At 40.2% G+C, this 19,789-nt stretch overlaps 1 protein-coding gene across 6 annotated transcripts in view; it reads left to right on the top strand.

Moving 5' to 3' along the window:
• The first annotated feature begins 565 nt into the window (after window positions 1–565).
• Window positions 566–19,789, top strand: part of galnt13 (UDP-N-acetyl-alpha-D-galactosamine:polypeptide N-acetylgalactosaminyltransferase 13) — a 38,240-nt gene continuing 19,016 nt past the window's right edge. For 3 of the 6 annotated variants that reach the window (XM_056430279.1, XM_056430245.1, XM_056430287.1), the window contains exons 1-5: window positions 566–961; window positions 5,036–5,321; window positions 15,481–15,649; window positions 17,868–18,034; window positions 18,469–18,676. In XM_056430279.1, the coding sequence (XP_056286254.1) occupies window positions 5,180–5,321; window positions 15,481–15,649; window positions 17,868–18,034; window positions 18,469–18,676 (686 nt within the window). In that variant the 5' untranslated portion in view covers window positions 566–961; window positions 5,036–5,179. The remainder of the gene's footprint in view (window positions 962–5,035; window positions 5,322–15,480; window positions 15,650–17,867; window positions 18,035–18,468; window positions 18,677–19,789) is intronic. The other 3 variants (XM_056430270.1, XM_056430263.1, XM_056430255.1) reach the window with 3 other exon arrangements.

Here is a 19,789-nt window from a genome sequence, read left to right as displayed (position 1 = left end):
TATATGGTGTTGATTTAAGTGTTCATTTAACTACTGACGCATTGCAAATTACTTTCCAGTATATTTCAATTTACTGCATCACTATTCTTGCAACAATGTTAAAATAAACGTCAACATAAGAGTCCCTGGGGGATTTTGATTTCAGGTGAAACTAGAAACTCCAATTAAGGACATAATGTAGACTATTTTAACGAATATAAACATTCAATATTCTAGCTGTAGGCCTATTAATAAAGAATCCTTTACTTTGGTTCTGAATGAGATATTAATATTATTTACCTAAATGGAAAGCAACATATACCTGAATCATATAATACGGTTATGTTTACCTTCCCCTTCTGAACAGAAATACATTCAGAATATGTGCTTGTGTATCGCAGCACTAATAACTGCATTCGGCCTGCGATGGTCGGTGCACGCGCTTACGTTTACCAAGGCGCTCGTGATGGTCCACCGCGAGAGGATTTCCTGAGCGACGTCGCTTAAAGCCAATCAGAGACGAGGAACGAGACATTTTGAAGGTCGGTCTGAGCTGAGGTTAGATTGGGCAGAATATGATCTCGCCTGTCCTCCTACCGTTAAACACTCGCTCGGAGAACAGGTGCGCGCACGGACTCGACGTTGCATCTGCGTCAAAAACGAATCGGGAACATTGATGGCGACTGGTCGCGTTCGCCGGTCTACTGCGGCTCAACCGGGGCCACCTCACATCAAGGAGTCCAAACAGGTACCGCGGGAGGCTCTGCTGGACGGACAGGCTCGCGCTGCATTGAGGACTACTCTGCACTGAGATGGACTGCATCTTCGGTGCCGGTGCGAGACGTTGTGCGGTCGCAGGAGCTATTCGCCCAGTTTGATCCGGCCACTATTGTTCTGTTTACCGGGTCATGTTGTCTGCGTTCAACACGTTGCCTGAGAGGACGCTGGAACGGGTCACTGGTTTACTCCATCCATAATTTAGGTGAGCGGAGAGTATCCTCCTCTTCTGTCGCGTGCACACCTTCCGCAAGGCACATACTGTCACGGTTTAACCGCTTTACGCGACGTGTCAGTGGATTTAATGGATGCTTTTGTAGGAAATCGTATGTCTAGTATCCGTATCGACGAGAACGAGTGTTCATCGGCTCCTCGCTGCATGCTTTTATTACAACGTGTGGTTCCATTTCTTGTCACGTCGCACAGTTAATAGTATAATCGATATCTAATCTACATGCATGAGTCTGTGTGTGTGTGTGTGTGTGTGTGTGTCCAGTATAGCCGACTGTGTATCACACCTTTTTAAAAGTAGTAATCGTTTTGTGTTTTAGCTGCAGCCACTGGCCTAATGGGCTTATTGGGATAAGCTTTATAATCACCTCCTGTTCCCAGTGTATGGCTGGGTATAGATTTGCATTCTTTATTTCTGGTGCCAATGCTAATATCAAGCATGCTTTTTAGTACCTAGCAAGGGAGCACACCAAATTAAATTTCTTTATTAGTATTTGAGTTATTTTGTCTGCATATACTATACAATATGCCAACGTGCAATATTTGTTTTGTCAACACATCATTCAGTGCCAACTTTTGAGGCTTACCAACTCTTAATAGCAGAGACACAATTTGTTCTGCGCGCAAAAAGTATTGAGCTGCATGCACTTTCTGCTCGCCACAACAGAGACGGGTTTGAACCCATACCCTCACAGCTCTGATGCATACCAATCTTATTTCTGAATGTGCATGAGCAAGCCACTAAAATCGCCTTCAATCCCTAACATGTCCATGTTAGAAAAGTGCCTTGCCTCGGTCACACACACCAGTGGATTCATGATTAAGGAGTAGGATCTGTTCACTTGTCATCATATGTTTGCTGCTCATATAACTGCCATGGTTCAACGTCAAGTCCAGTCGTGTTGCTGTGGACAACAATTAGTTATCAATCTGGCAATTGTATGCAGTATTATACGATTGAATAAATGAGGAATACTACATTTGGTATAGCACTGCACCAGACATTTCACCACAGAGGGAGATGCTAACAGGACAATTAACGGTCCCGCATGAGGCAATTAATAATGCATGCTGGTGGTAGAAACTGGTCTTGATAATACTGGAAAAAGTGTCGGCAAAGACTGAAGGGACCGTTTTTTAGCACCGGGCACAGCAGTGAAGAAATATTCCTCTGTGCAGATGGTCATACTAATTGACACAGACTTCTTCGGAAGTGACTCCAGCAAGCTGCCGGCAGCGTGGTTGGTGGTACCAAACCCAAACATGTTGCTGCCACTGACTCACCAAAACAGATGGTTAGAGATGCAAATGGATATCATCAGATTTAATCATCATTGATCTTACTACGATATGAGGAGATATGCTATGTTACTGAGACTTCAAGATTATGAGTCGACTCATAATCTTGAAGTCTAGATGATGTACTTCTACTTTGGTTAGATGCCAGTGAAAGTTGTGTGAATTCTGTCTCTGAAATCATCCGCCGGCTGTGATCTGTGAGTGTGAAGCTCTTGATGCAGCTGTATGGAGGCTGCCTTGTTTGTCTGAGAGAAGAGTTAGCCCATGGCAGGGGCATCAGACCCTGTGATGGACATTTGGACAGGGAGTGGAGAGGACTGTGTGCGTGTGTGTGTGTGTGTGTGTGTATGTGCGGAGTGCAACATGATTTCCATGCTGCAAATGAAAGATAAGGGAAACGGTCAGATTCCCCACTGTGGAGGCTGCAGGCTAGTCAAAGGTGGGGCAAGTGGTTTTACATCCATGCATTTGCAGTTAAATGCACACTCAGAGGATAAAGCAGGATGCACTACACTGTGTGATGTATATTGTAGCAGACATTTTCTGAATACATAAAAGTCAAAAGGAATTTTTGTGTTCTATTTTCTACGGCTGAGCATTTTTTCTTCTATTCTCATTATACTTTCATCAGCCTTTCAGTCAACAAAAAACTATAATTTCATTCAAGTAGAAATCCTATTTGTCAGAAAATTATGGTTTTTCATGAGAAATGTTATGAGGCATACATTCCATGCCAATGAGACATCCAACCTCCACAAATTGCCGCTGGTGGGAAAGCTTCCCAGATGGTGTGAGCAGCACCGCTAATGATTTGGGAGAAGTCTGTAAAGGGTAAATGAGCATTCACGTAGCCTTTGGAATGGAAAAATGGGGAGGCTTTGGGGACAGTCCAATATAGGAAGTTGGTGTGACCTCCAATGTATCATCAGCCTTAAGGTATGACACTTAAAAAAAAGAAATAGCATTTATCAGAACAAATCTTAAATAAAGAAGAAATAAAGTCTGAGGTGGACCTCACTCCTGCCGGTCACCGTCTTCTGGGGTACCAACCTTTACAAACTAGTTGGCATTATCATTATATAAACTTATAGGCAGTTTAGAGCTTTACATATCAACCATCTGGACCAGTATATTGTCCAATACTAGATTTAGTACATTGATTTAGAACCTGTAAAAAAATGATAATAAAAATGTAAAAACGGTATACATGTAGTGCAAATAAATAAATATTTAGCCAGAAAGAAACACTTATGTGGTCCGACCATTTCTATAACTTAATGAATGCAAATAAATGATTAAATTAATATTCATCACAAAGAATCACAATTAACATACAAAAGCATCAACATCAACCATATTTATACCTGTACCTCTCCAAAACTAAAAATACATTTTCTTAAATAATATTTTTACTTTGTTTAATTTATTTATTGAACCCAGTGGTTCTCAAATGGGGGTATGTGAAGGCATTCCAGGGGATTTGTAAAAATATATTTAAAATTGGCATCCATTCAAAAATCGTTTTTAAAAGTTATTTCATAAATATCCAATACATAAATATTCAGCACTGTGTATTACATCTTCTTTTTTTTAAACCAGAAATTATTGAATCACCCATTCCATAAATTATTCTATTCAGTTTATTTTGTATAGCCCAATATCACAAATTATAAATTTGCCTCAGAGGGCTTTACCACCTGTACACATCTGACATCCCTGTCCCAGGACCTCACATCGGATCAGGAAAAACTCCCAAAAAATAGAAAAAAAACTTTCACAGGGAAAAAAGGGAAGAAACCTTCAGGAGAGCAACAGAGGAGGATCCCTCTTCAGGATGAACAGAACAATATATGCCATGTGTACAGAATGAGTCATTACAGAGTTACACCACATTCAATGAGCATGACGGAGTGTATGAATAGTTGGTAGTAGGCATGGACCACAAATCCAGAGCTCCATGATCCATCAGGCAGATGGAGGTAGAGAGGAGGAGTGGGCGGGGCATCAGCAGGGCCAATAGACCCTATGAGACGTGAAGTCACAAGGAGTCCGAGGAGGAAGCAAATTCACCCTACAAATAGATTTACACATGCTCTTCCTCGGTCTTTTTTTCACAATGTTTTTCCCCAAGGTCTTTGTCTGAGAAAATGTTTTGTATGTTGGATGTAATTATTATTTCTTAGTTTGTATTTAAATTGCAAAGTTTTACATTCAACGAAAGCCATGCACTTCAAAGTGTCTGACTCACATAGTTTACTATCCTAAAGGTTCTTTTTTGTAGTGTGCATAATGCGCACAATGTGGTTGTCTATAATACAAGTGACAAATGCAGAGAACGGCAGTAGCCCAGTCCGAGGGGGCTTTGCCGGTTCAGGTCCCATCACAGACCAAGTAAGGATTGTGGACTAGTAGCTGGACAGGTGCCAGTGTGCTGCCTGGGCACAGCCGAGGTGCCCTTGGGCATGGCACGAGGTCCCCAAACTGCTACCTGTATACCCAATGTATTTTCATATGCTCAATACTCTCTCCTTCTTGCTCTCTCACAACCCTTTTATATGCACTCAGTTTGTACATATCTTGGTCAAATAGAATGCACCAAACCTCCTGATATGATTCTGAACCTGAACTCGGTGGACATGGACATGTAGAAGTTGCTTACCTTGATGGTTGACTTTCGTCCCTGAGTGAGAGCAGGAAGACTAAAGTAATGATCACCTGTCGTCATTCAGTATTCTCTCTCTCTTTTTAGGATGACGCCTCTTGGTCACACCTGCTCTGTCTCCTCCCTGTTTCCTCAGCCGGTCTCCAGAGTTCAAACGCCTCATCCGCAGGCTGAGCGCTCCTGAGCACTCGCTGTGATCCTCCCTTTCCTGGCTGACGTCCCGCGGAGGTGATGCGCCGGTTTGCCTACTGTAAGGTGGTGTTGACCACCTCTTTAGTGTGGGTGCTGGTGGATGTGTTCTTGCTGCTCTACTTCAGCGAGTGTAACAAATGTGACGATCGGAAAGACCGCTCGCTGCTCCCGGCCCTGCGAGGTGAGTATTCTGTTAATCTTAATAAAAAGAGCAATACGGAAACAAAAAGGGGCTCACAGAGAGTTAATTTAACCCTTGTGTTGCCTTAGGGTCATTTTGACCCGAATCAATATTACACCCTCCCCCCGCCTTTGGGTCATTTTGACCCGATTCAATGTTTCACCCTCCTGTTACCTTTATATTTACTAACATATTTTACGCTTTGGGTTCAATTTGACGCCAGCAATTAAAACCTCCAGAAAATTATTAGAATTAATATTGTTTTCCAAGTTTAAGTGTGAGGCACTTTATGTTTGTTTGTTGACTACCGAAAGAACACCGACATTAAACATTGAATGGGGTCAAATTAATCCTAAAGCGGGGGGAGGGTGTAATATTGATTCGGGTCAAAATGACCCTAAGGCAACACAAGGGTTAAAAGGTGTCTTGGGTTTAAATGTTAATTCATATTTAGGCTAAAAGATTGAGGGGAGAAAATCAAGTTCAGTTTCATTTGTGATTTACTGAAAGGGAGTTGGTCCAAAACTTTGAGTAATGGTAGATTTTTGAATATGTAATAACATGTTTTGAGTAATTTCTCTAATTAAATCAAATATAATACATTTTAAGATCTCTATCCTGTTGTTCAGACAATCTGAACTACATTAGTGTTCATTTAGAATCACTTGAAATAAATCATAATGGTTTCAAGACTTGTATCTTATATTCTTTTGTATATTTTTCTTTTTTACTCCTCATTTTAGATCTTGTAGAAGCATCTTTTTTCTTTTTGGCAATGAGTCATACAAGTTTGTGGATATAAACTAACATTTTTGTTTAACCAGGATGTTTTTTTAACAAAACATTTTTTTGCAAAAATATTTGTAATGAAATAGCATTTACATTCTGTTATGCTGAAAATATTATTTAACAAAAATAAAATATACAAATATATAACCTTGTAGAAATCACCACACACGGATGATGTTTTTTATTATTTTTTAACATAAGATGAAAACAAGGAGAAAAAAACCAAACAAAAACAAGACAAAACAAAACAAAAACATTACACAAACTTTTCCCCATCCCACCCATCCCCTTGTATGGCTCTGTTTCCTTTCATTTATACATCTACACAGTCTACACAGTTTACCTACACCCATCCGTACACATTTATATCTACACAAACCAATACAACACTCACAACAAAATAAAACCAAAATAAAAAATAAATAACCTGCAGCGGACTTAATTTGACGCCGGTCTCACACCACCACGATCAGCCAAGTCCAGAGATGGCAGAATATCTATGAAGGGGCCCCAGATTTTTCCAAAGGCTGCCTGCTTCCCTCTCACATTATATAATATCTTTTCAGGTGTGCAGTAGGACACAAGCTCATTAATCCAGTGTCTTATTGATGGTGATTTTTCAGATTTCCAGTTAATCAGAATACATTTTTTCACTGCAGTGCTCGCAAGTAAGATACAGTATTTATTATGGTAGTTTGCGTTGATAGAGCTTGTGTCCCCCAGAATCCATATCTTTGGGTCCTGTTCAATTTGAATTCCTATTATCCTTGAGGTTAATTCAGTGGTGCGTTTCCAAAGTTCTTCTCTCAATGGGCAACTCCAGAGCATGTGTAGAAGATCACCGTTTGTCACTTTACATCTCTGACATCTGGGGGAAATGTTGCTGTCCATTTTATGTAACCTGTAAGGGGTGTAGTATGTCCTATGGAATATATTAAATTGAATTTGTCTGTGTTTTGTGGAGATTAATACCGTCTGTGCCTGTTCCAATAGGTGATACCAGTCTGCCTCCTCGTAGACACATCCTAGGTCTGTTTCCCATTTCCCTTTAGTAGATGTTTTATCATAAACAGGTGACTTTCCGTTGATGATACCGTATATTGAAGATATTATTCCTTTTGTTGATCTGCATAATTTGTTACATAGGTGGGTTTCAAGGGGAGTTTCTTTTGGGATATCTGGGAATATTTCTTTAGATTTCTCCTTAACCCAGTCTCTAATTTGTAAGAATTTGAAGAAACTATATTTGGGAAGGTTGAATTTATCATTTAGTTGTTGGAGCAAATGTATCATTAATGTATAAATCAGCAGCTGTTTTAATTCCTCTATCCCTCCATCCCCGCAACACTGAATCCTCTATGTGGTGTGAGAGGTTGGGATTACCCCACAGCGGTGCCCTTCGAAGAAAAGAAATATTTATATCCAGGAGTGAGTGAGATTCCTGCCAAGCAGCAAATGTGTTCAGTATTATTGAATTGTTTGTGAGTGTGGCAATTTTTTTTTTTTTTAACCTATGAATGGTACGTCCTTTAAAGGCATAGACTTCATCTCATGTTGTTCTATTGAGACCCATCTAACTTCACTGTTCTCTGCATGCAGCCAGATCCAGATTGGTCGGTACTGAGAGGCAAGATAATAATTTCTAAAATTTGGTAGGTTAAGTCCTCCCCTTGAATATGGAGCCTGCAGAGAGATGAGTTTAACCCTGGGTTTTTTCATTTGCCATATAAAAGGGATTATAATTTTGTTAAGCTCTTTGAAGAAACTCTTTGGAACATTTACAGAGAGACATTGAAATAGGTAAATAAACTTAGGTAAAACGTTCATTTTAATAGTATTAATTCTGCCTATGAGAGACAGAGGGAGATCCATCCATCTTTGAAGATTAAGTTTGGTTTGTTCCAATAATTTTATGTAGTTATATTTAAATATATGTTCATCCTATTTGCCAATTTGTATACCCAAATATTTGAAACCAGTGTTGCACCATCTCAATAGGTCAGTGAGAGCTCTAATATTATTGTCCTGTATATTTAGTGGTAGAATCTCACTTTTAGTGTAATTTAATTTATACCCCGAAACTGCACTATATTCAGGCATGAGAATCCCTCACCTTTCGGCGAAATTCGCCGTTTTGAAACCAAAATAGGTGATTTACGAATCGTGTAGATCCGAAGAGTTTTTGTTTTGGGGTAGGGGGTTTGGCCGGGCGGCGTTTATGAGATTGGAGTGGGACACGGAGAAAATGAGAAGTGTTGCTCTTCGCAATAAAACATCTTTGATGGGACGTGTCGCGTCTTGGCCAATCAGCGTCAAGATGTCTTCAGCGTTTGGTGGTTTAGGTTGTCGCGCTGCACGGTGGAGCGATGCTGACAAAGTACCCGTACGTTAAGAGCGATGCATTAAAAGAGCGATCAGAGCGCACGCGCTGCTCCGTGTCAAGCTGTTGCGCGCGCAGCGCTCACAGAGAGGAGCGTTTAAGGGGCGATTTTTCGGCTTTAAAAATAAATAAAAAAAGATGCCAGAAGTGAAATGTTTAAGTTCAGTCTGTAAAGTTCTGTAACTCTACAGCTGCTCTTCCTGATGAACTCTGTATCCTCTGGTCAGAGACTAACGGCCCCATAGTGATAATCATTGATCAATGCTATGATGGCTCCATGTAGTTTCATTAATATCTTGCTGTATTACTGCTATTTGTTAAGTGTTGAAAAAGTTGGTAAAAAGTGAACCATACAGATATTTTATTTATTACTATTATAGATAAATATACCAGTATCGTATTTATGGTATACTGTTTTTATGGTATTGTATCATGATATTTATGGCAGGTATGGTATAGAAGATCGTGACAACCAGGTAGAGGCAGAACAGACTCGAGGAACAGACTCAAGGCTCAGCAGAGCACAAGACTTGAAGACTTGTTCACGCCAACAACAACAAAAGGAAGTTGGTTCATGAATGACCATATTATACACAATATTACTATTATTATAGTATTATAGGGCCCGATCACTGACTTGGTGTCAGAATGGAGGACCTATAGATTATCATACAACGTCCAACATCGATGTTCGTGGAAGTCACCACCTATCCTCCTCACCTTTTCATGCCTGTATATTCTTTGAGGCAATTCAATAGAGGGGGGTAACCAGGATGTTTAACTTCATAATCTTCAGAAACATTTACAAATCCTATTAACATGATGAAATTCATTGAGTTGACAGGTCAGAAAAACATGAAAGATCTGAAAAATATGTCATTTTTAATTATCCACAATAATGTCACAAATACGTGATTTGTGGTTGTTTATGTCAAACAATGTGACTGATAAAGATCCAGGTAACTTTAGTATGCACTGTAACCTTGAAACGATCTGTGTGTGTGTGCATTAGTTTGTGTATGTTTCACAGATCAAGCGAAAGCACATTACCTATTTAGCAGAGTTCATTTCCTTTCATGCCCTGCAGTGAGCAGGTTTCTAAGAGGCTCGCTAAGCTGCTTTTATGGTTACACTGAGGCAAAGCGGCCAGTTACTGAGACTGATTACCACAGCAAAGTCTCATGTTACATTGGAGTTACTTTGCCTTTGTAAAAACTTTGAGAAATGGAACATTGCGAGTGAGGAGAATTATTGACATAGCAGGTGTTTAATTCTTCGTTGCTCCGCCCCAAATTACAGCCCTATGGACATATTACATTTTTTATCAAATAAATTTACCCCAAACTGATTATTACTAAAACCTTTCTGTTTTCTGAGCTTCTCCTTGCGTTGTTGACAATGCCGGGGCGGCTCCCACTAATTTGGCGTCATGGTGAGTTGTAATTTTAGGCATTTTGTAATTTTTTTAAAATGCCAGTCGTATCATTTATATCCCCCACACTTTGAACAATTCAATTCAGTTTATTTGTATAGCCCAATTTCACAAATTACAAATTTGTCTCGGAGTGCTTTACAATCTGTACACATAAGACATCCCTGTCCCAAAACCTCGCAGCGGATCAGGAAAAACTCCCAAATAACCCTTCAGGGGGAAAAAAGGGAAGAAACCTTCAGGAGAGCAACAGAGGAGGATCCCTCTCCAGGATGGACAGATGCAATAGATATAATGTGTACAGAAGGACAGATTTAGAGTTAAAATACATTCAATGAATATGACAGAGTGTATGAATAGTTCATAGTAGGCATATTCCACGATGGAGACCTCCACGATCCATCAGGCAGATGGAGGTAGAGAGGAGGAGTGGGCGGAGTCTCAACAGTGGGCGGAGTCTCAACAGGACAGTGGCGTAGTCAGGAGCAGGAACTCCACGACCCAGACCTCGATGATCCATCAGGCAGATAGGATCTATGTCGTCTCATAGGGTCCGATGACCCCATGAGACGTGAAGTCAAAAGGACTCCGGGGAGAAAGCAGAGTTAGTAATGTGTGATTGAGAGATGAAAATTCATCCATAAGGAGAGAGAAAAGAGGAGATAGGTGCTCAGTGCATCCTAAAACATTCCCCAGCAGCTATAAGCCTATAGCAGCATATCAAGGGGCTGGACCAGGTGAACCTGATTCAGCCCTAACTATAAGCTCTGTCAAAGAGGAAAGTCTTAAGTCGACTCTTAAATGAGGTGACTGTGTCTGCCTCCCGGACTGAAATTGGAAGCTGGTTCCATAAAAGAGGAGCTTGATAACTGAACACCGGTCAGTGAATATATAGCCTGACACGAAACCGATTCGTGGTGCTAAAAAGGGTTGGGGACCGCTAATGGTTGTTTAATCAAAGGGAATGAGATCCTTAACGTGCAATATTACATGATCAATACATACATTCACAATGTGACAGCAATGGTTAACCGTTCCCTATCTACAAATGCTGAGCTGGTTGTAGTCAGCTTTCATTTAATTATTTTTTTCATGCTACCTCACTAATGTTTGTTTATCATTTACTCTTTATTTTTTGGTCTTCACCAACTCCTGAAGAATGTATCTGGAGTCAGTAATGTACCTTTTCTCTTAACTTAACTTTAGCTTTCTTGCTTGAAACTTCTGCCAATGTGTTGATCCCGGTGGCTCTGACTGAACCCTACAGTATATATGGTGCTGTTAAAACCAACAGGAGGAGCTACAAGAGACTAAAGATAGGGACTCGCACAAGCCTATAGTGTGACGTGATGGTTTATGGTCAGTTTTTACTCCATTGCATCTGTTTTAGACAAGGGGGGCAATGATCTCACACTTGTCATTACCAGGTTGCTAATAACCTTTTCAAGAATGTCTGCCATAGGTTCCTGTTCAATGCATGCACTCCTGGGCTCCCATCGGTGTTTTTCTGTTTGACAATAATTAACTTTATGGCGAGCCCATTATGTTTATGTAGGGTTTTACTTGTGTTTGACAAACTAATGTAAAGTAATATAATAATATGTAAAGGAAAGAATGCTGCATAGACACACGTCACCACATGTTCTTGTTAGCAGCATGTTTATGTGAAGTCCTCCGTTCTTTATTGCACCACATTGCAGCTAATTTAGCACCCATACATTGGGTTGATATGGGGGAAATAGATTAACGGAAAGAATATTCCACGCCGACTGTTTCTTTTCTCAATCCCAATCTGAGCTACATCATCTGTGTTTTTTTTCACACTTAAGGCAATCTCTATTCAGAGCAACACAAGCTAAAATATAAACTACAGCTTTAGAGTAATTCAACCACTAAACTTTCTAGTTGGTCCTTTGGTTTTGATTTCCATTATTGACTACATTTTGTACGAATTTTATAAAATATTTCTTCAGGTTTTTTTGTGCAATTTCTTTGCCCACTTAAAATGTGCATGTTTTAATTAGCTGAGATTTGTGGAGATCTACCCTGAGACAGCTACAGTTTCTGTGAGCAATAAAGCTCGTGGCGGCAGTATATTTTTAGCATCACTAGGCAACAATTCCATAATCACCATATTAAAATTCAAGGGGTCTGAGAGACTTCTGCACCTGGCTCTGTTTTCAGGCTTTAAGAACCTTGCCGGTGATGGGAGACTTTGGTCCCAGCATTGTCAGCAGCTATCTATACACACACACACACACACACACACACAAACACACACACACACACACACACACACACACACACACACACACACACACTACTAGATGTGTTCATTCAACAGTAAAAACAAACTATTTTTCAAATAAATTCGTATGGGCATTACATTTTAATTTTTATTAAATCCATTAATGTGCAATAGTTCAGTGCTGGGGTGAGAAAACACCACAGGGTGTTTTGCAGAATGCTACTTTGAGCCTTTTTTGGACAAAAATGTAACTTTAACTGCAAATTATTCTTCAGACTTTCCTCCCCTCCGGGCACTCATACCTTTTTAGTCATTACACTTTCAAGTCATACAAATCTTCTGATCCTAGCCTTGAAGCTCTGATCTTTATGTGAGCATCACCTCAATTGGAGTCATGTACAAAGAAGGTATGTTGCAGTTATAGCGAAGGTGCACATCAGTATGTAGGGACCGATTTGTCTTATTCAGTCTGGTACCTGGGCTTTGGATGTCGGCAGATATAAAGATTTGTTCCAAGTGTTATTATTATATAAGTAATTATTTATTAATATGCCTAACTGTGTAGAAGTGTCTGAGATCATTATTGTGTATGGCACCATCTTTATAAAACATAAGCAATAATGACATTTACTGAATTGTTTATTGTTAAAAATGATAATTCACCAGCAACTTGGTAAGAAATCTTTAAAATGTAGAGGAATTAAACTTAAATTAAGCAAGAATTTGTTCCAAATCCACACAGTAATTAAAAGTACACAATATAATGAAGTCGTCAAACATATCATTTAATTGAATAGATTGCCACAGATATCTGATCCAGCTAATTAAGGCACGATATCAGGACCATATCGCTGCATCCCTGCACATCAGGACAGCGAGGCCGTACTCTGCAGGGTGTTTTATTCATGGCCAGCTGTGGTTTTGTGTTCAACGGGAGCTGTTCTTATATATATTGTAATGCCAACTGGGTCCGATTCACAGGAAGAAAGCGGAGCAGCAGAGGGAAGAGGTAAGGTAACGTATGAAGGAAAGAGAGCGATGCTTGAGATGGAGCCTCCTACTGTGCGCCACGACAGACATTTTTATGCAAAGTAAATGAGCAGTAATAAGAGCTAGAGCACGGTCTGCATGCCGATTCATGTCTTGAGTGCACCTTGTCGAGAGGAATCTGGGATCAAAGAATCCAGCTGAGCTCTCACGAGACATTTCAATCATGAAACATTGTATCGTGAAGGCTTAAATGTACCAGATGTGACAAATGTTGTTTGGCGAGTCTAGAGTTGCACTCGCGTTGCTAATTTGTCATAATTGCTATCTAATTAATCACATAATGGACCGCTTGACAGAGAAACATGTGGCAATTTATTTTTGTTCAGCACTGAAACGTGAGCGATCGTTTCTCAGAAGACTCATTACCTGTGGGGGGGGGGGACGGGACCTTTTCACTTTAATTGCTTGGGCTAAATCTGCAGGCAGGGACATTGACTTGCAGCGATAGACCTGAGGACAGACAGAGCAACGGTTTTCTTCTCAGGTGATCGCGCTCATCTTTTATAGTGAATGCTTTGTGTCAGTAGGAGGCTCCTCTGATATGTGTGTTCTTAAGAAAAACATATTTATTTGAATATTTCTAGACTTTATGTTATCAATCTGACTTATCTGAATTTTTTTGTCATAATGATGGCGTTAAGTAGTCAATTATCTCTTACAAGAAAAATCAATCATTTGTTTTTGTTTCATCCTGTTCCCAAAGCTATTTAATGTTATTCCCCAGACCATAGTGAGCCATAAGAAATACACTAATGACTTTTAAAGTCAGATTGAAATACTGTCTTTAGAATTTTACACTTTTACAGGGTTTGTTGTTGTTTATGCTGTTGTGAAGGTCAACAAAGCAAAGCAGATTGGTGTGGATGGTTTACTAATTTAAATCAGATTGGTGTGGCTGGCTTACTAATTTTTTTCATTACATCCTGTGTTTATCCATACCTACTGACGACTGGATCGGAGAGGCTGAGCATCTGTTTGATAGATACTTTGTTCAATCATCCAGCTCTTGTGCTTTGTCCATCAGATTTAAGCCTGTATCCAAATGAAAATTGTCAGCTGCACCATAAACAAAAGCGCAAGATCAGTGGAAGTTAACAATCCAGCAGATCTCCACGAGGGGTCGTAGGGAATCCTCTTAACCTGGTACAGGGCAGCTAATGTGAACTGTGTGTCCCCCTTTCATGGAAATCACTGCATCTGCTCAGTGAGATTATTAAAGAGGGCACAGTCATAAATCTGTGGGAGGTAATATATCATCGGTGAAGGGAGCTGCCTCTGTGCAGTAGCAGCAGCAGCTGCATCAATGCTGATGTTTTGCAGGCATGTGCCTTGAGCAGCATACAGCAAAGAAGACTGGTAGGAGCTCGAGAAAGGATTTTGCTTTAAGTTCTCCCAAATCTCAGAATTCAAGACCTCCTAATAGATACAAACTGATGTACAACTCACGGATTTTACAGTGCAAGTTAGCCCAAGCCACAGCAGCCAGGTGGTCTGTATTAAATGTGTTTTTCCACACTGACGCGTGACGAACCTTTGTGAGAATGCACTCACATTGTCTGGATGTGTTATTGAAGGGAGTACAACCTACTTTTCACACATGAACATCCTGTATAAAGTATATTAATTTATCCTAAAACACACACGTTTGGTACTTTTCCATCTATGTGCTAGTCTTTTACCAGGATAGCAAGTTACACTTTGCTGCATTCTCATCGCTTGAGTCATAAGTAAGTAAACCCTGGACAATGCTTTCAATAAAACAGGAATCTCTCAGAATGTATTTGTAGTTCATTCCAAATATAGAATACACAAAGATAAGAGACATCTATTTTCTCCGAACAGCAGAATAACATTTCTAAGATATATCCACTAAGTGGATAATTTGCCCTTATTGAGACATAGTTTATCGTCAATGCAACACAATATTTATCAGGTTTTTTCTTCAACTATTGCAACAATAGTTGAATTGAAAAATCATCAATACTGTTTTTTTCTTCTCTACAATGGTTGGAACAGGGAGCACAGCCAACAGACTGCAAGGTCAGTCTGTACTCCCATTTAAAGAGATGTGGAGCATTTGTAATTTAGTGCACTTATATAACATAGGTCATCTCTCCAATGGTTTCCTTATCAAGAATATACTGTACATACAGAATGATGTATTGTGCAATGCAGTTTGACATTACTTCTTACCTCCTTAGTGAGAATACAACAATAAGGGGGTTCATTTCTCATCAGACATCCTTTTGTTTTGTTACAGCGGTGATATCTCGGAGCCATGAGGGTCCAGGGGAGATGGGCAAGGCAGTAAACATCCCCAAGGACAACCAGGAGAAAATGAAGGAGCTCTTTAAGATTAACCAGTTCAATCTGATGGCCAGCGACATGATCGCACTCAACAGGAGTCTGCCAGACGTGAGGCTGGATGGGTGCGTAAGCTCGGGAGTCTTCCACATGCATGCTGTGAATCACACCACTGACCCTTTTAACACCTCGACACGCATACATCCGCTTCTCAAGCGAGCAGCATTACATGGTCCTCGCGCTGCTCCTCCGCTGCTGGCAGACGTTAGTACCTTTCATACCAGTCACACATCGCAAGGCGTTGTGGTTTCTATATAAAAAAGATGACATTTTGGCTGATGCTTTCTATTTCTTTTGTCTTTATTTCTAAGGATTTCAGTGCTTAACGTATGCAGACTGGTGTGCCAGGTTCACTAGAAACTGTTCCAGTATTCCAACAAATGTGCCGGATGGCTCAGCGAGGCAGCACGGATTCTTTATCTTGTCAAGAGAGTCTCAACAGGGTTGAAGACAGGGATGCAGATACAATGCTCTCAACTGTCAGCAATGTTATTTGGATGATTAAGTAATTTTCAGACTGTTTGTTGAGTCCATTAGACTTTATTGGTCTTCATAAGTTCATCTAATGTGAAAAGACATCTCTAATTATGGGCCCCATTTCCATGCAGAATCCATCAGATCTCTCAAGTGTGTACATTAGGCCCGACAATGGGTGAGTGAGGTTTTGTTTACTGTCACTCAAGATCCACCCGAGCACTTAATGAAAATCCGAAGATCAATTTGTGTGAAACATGAGCGCTCTCTTCTCAGGCGGCTGATATGCACCAGTTTTCACCTCTCACGGAGACATTATCCAAGTGATTCATGTTTAAATAGTCCGACTGAACACGAGTTCTCCACAGCACTTTCATTATGTGGATGCCAAAAGCTCTGACAGTCAGATACACAATAATGCCTTTTTTCACACATAGATTACCAGATTATTTCGATGTAAATCTTGTTTATAGCAAGAAGACAATTTTAAGACTTTCGACGACGTGGCGAGGCAAATATACAGATCAGTTTGCCTGCATAGTGCAAAAGAAGACCTATATTACTCCGAACATTCAGCTGATTGCGACATTTTTTCTGTCCGTTATGGCTATATTCTTCCCGCAATATAAATATTACAGCAGTTTTATTACAGAACATAGCTTAGCGTTGCAAAATGTGTCCTGCTGTGTGGTGAAATTATTCAGAGCCATGCAGAATTGCCAGTCGTTGCCTGTGAACGGCAATTTAGTCTTAAAGGCAACCCTCCTGGCTTAGTTGTGTCGGTCAGTGCTGTCACTTTGAATAGGCAGGACTACACTAGCAATGCTGTCTGCTCCAATGGCTTCTTTCACCCTCCGTCACTTCCCTCCACCCCTCCTGCCCGGGCCGACCACCTCCTCCACTTCTGTAACGCAGCTCATTCTTTCTTCAACATCATCCACGTCGACAGTCTGTCACATTATCACTCTCTGGCTCTGACGGACGTGCTGGTACAGCCGTCAACACCGGTTTTACTTTTTCTTCTTTCTTTGGAGATATTTATCAGTGAATCTCGTGCTCCAACGGCAGCATTGGATGGCAGTGTGAACCTCTTTTCAGGCACTTGTCGTATAGTATATAATGAGCTGTGTGTAGAGAACCACTGTCACATCTTAGACCAATATATTTAGAGCAGGTATGTTTTAGGTTAAGACTAAAGGATTCAAATGTTCAGGTATAACAGTAGTCATCGTTTAGTTGAGTTGCGACAAATTATTTTTTATTTTGTAGAGTGACTTAATTATTTAGTTTATAAAATATGTATTCAAAACATTCATATTCAAAGAAGCGCAGAGCGACATGTGATTAAAAGATAATACGGTGTGTGACCGGAAATGTTTTTATTTGATTTCTTTCTTTTACTTATTATGAAAAAGTTGATAGTTATAGTTCATTAAAGTTATAACAATCTGTTATTCTAAAACTGTGGTTGCAAACCTAAGGGTCGGGACCCCCTCAAGGGCACTGACAAGAATGTAAGGGCTAGTTGGATGACTACAGCTGAGGAAATGATACCAGAAAAAGAAGAGTCTTTGCAATGTTATTTTTCATCTAGAAACTGTTCAAATGAAGCAATCATAGGAGGCGGATTTGCTCTTTGACTCCAAACTCGGACAGTAGATTTGATATTCTTCATGAGAAGTCGTAGATACACGGGGCTTTGTATTCACTTTCCTCTTCCCTGGAGCCCAGTCATACTCGTGATTTGACTTTGCTTGGTTCAGTTCTCCTCTACTGATTTAATTTTGTTTTTATCTGTCGCTCCATCAGCTGTAAGACCAAGCTGTATCCGGATGAGCTGCCAAACACCAGCATTGTCATCGTGTTCCACAACGAGGCGTGGAGCACCTTGCTGCGGACAGTTCACAGTGTCATCAACCGCTCTCCCAAACATTTGCTCGTGGAGATTGTCCTCGTCGACGATGCCAGCGAGCGAGGTTGGAAGTCTACACTCTCGGTTTAACTCCTTAGTCAAGGAGACATAGGATGTACATTTTGAGCTTGAGTAGCCTGAAAATCAATGTGAACGATTTGGGACACAAAACTCTGAGCTTTTAATCTAATAAAAATAACACAGTGACTGCAATTAACACTTTTTGTAATTCATTATTTGGTCTAACTTTTAGCAGAAAATAGTGATACTTGTGATGGTAATAGTACTTTCATGGAGACAAAGTTGACGTTTAGATTTCTTACCAACAAATCAAACGCAAAGATTTTAAATTGACAAATTTCAACGTATCTCAAAATCAATGATCATTTACGTCATGTTTTAGTTGATTGGCTAATAGATACATTGACACATTTCTTCAGCTCTGGTGAATTTCATTTCAAGTGCACCTTTGCTGAAATGTCTGTTGTTTTGTTTCAGACTTCCTGAAGAAGAAACTAGAGAACTATGTGCGGACTCTGGAGGTGCCGGTGAGGATCCTGAGGATGGAGCAGCGTTCAGGTCTAATCAGAGCCAGGTTGAGGGGGGCAGCCGCCACCAAAGGGCAGGTCATAACCTTCCTGGATGCTCACTGCGAGTGTATTGTCGGCTGGCTGGAGCCACTGCTGGCGCGCATCAAAGAGGACAGGTAGGAGCCAAAACGAGCCACGCTGAATGTTTCAAATTTAATGATGACATGCGATGCAAAATGAACTGATGCAAAATAAAGACAGGATCCTACTCTCTGGGTGCTTGTGATCTTCTCATTTTCAATCTCTTTAATCTTTCGCCTGTTCAGTCCTGAAACATTCTTTAATAACACTGGCATTATCACATTTCACTTCAGTTGCATCATCCAGCGCTTGAGCCAAAGCTATGTCTGAATATTGATGGGATGGCAAACTATCTGTTATGAATACACTGATGGAGCTTGACACATCTGATAGGAGAAGATACGTATTCGGCATCATCTGCTTCTGCTGCTTCCTCAGAGGAAACACTTTGACTACTCGAGCTTCATTTGTGCTAAAAGTGGAGAGAGTAGATGCTGGTTGAGTCAAGATCAAAATGGACAAGTAAGTTATGAGAGATGTTATGTTGTTATTCATCAGAACTTTCAGCTATTATTTCAGGATTATTTTACTTCCTTTTTAAAGAAAACAAGGCATATCTGTAGTGTGTATTTGTGAGAGTGACATGAATTCATGGATAACGATTCTCCTGTAATCCATCTCATATCTGAAGTCAGACACTTTAATGTTCTATCAGGAAGAAATCTGTATCATACGACTCAGACTATTATCTCATGGAGCCGTTACACTTTTACTGAATGCTGCTGCAGATGTTTTGGTGTCTATAACTATGGGTGCAGACTGATGAGCTGGCACAGAGAGAATGGAGACGCTATAGTATGATGAATGCACGTTCACATGATTGATGATGCAAGTTGTTTTGATGTAGATTTTTGTTTGAATGCTACAGCATCTAAACTACATAAAGTAATATAGTGTTAGAGTCTAGACCTAAAACAAAGATTAATCAACAACAACTATGATAATTGGATTTATCAATGAACCACACATGATTGATATTCACTGGTTCCAGCTGTTACAATGTGGGGGGTATGCTGCTTTTCTCTGTTTAATATCATTGTAGTTTCATTATCTTTGTGTTTTGGTCTCTCTGTCAGACCAAACAAGAGATTTGAAGATGCTCGTCAGAACGATGGCGGCTGTTGCTCAGGAGGTATTTAGGCGGTTCG

The sequence above is a fragment of the Pseudoliparis swirei genome, chromosome 2 (genome assembly GCF_029220125.1).
Source record: "Pseudoliparis swirei isolate HS2019 ecotype Mariana Trench chromosome 2, NWPU_hadal_v1, whole genome shotgun sequence".
Taxonomy (NCBI): domain Eukaryota; kingdom Metazoa; phylum Chordata; class Actinopteri; order Perciformes; family Liparidae; genus Pseudoliparis; species Pseudoliparis swirei.
The sequence above is the reverse complement of the archived record's forward strand: the minus strand, read 5'-3'. Positions and strand labels throughout refer to the sequence as shown.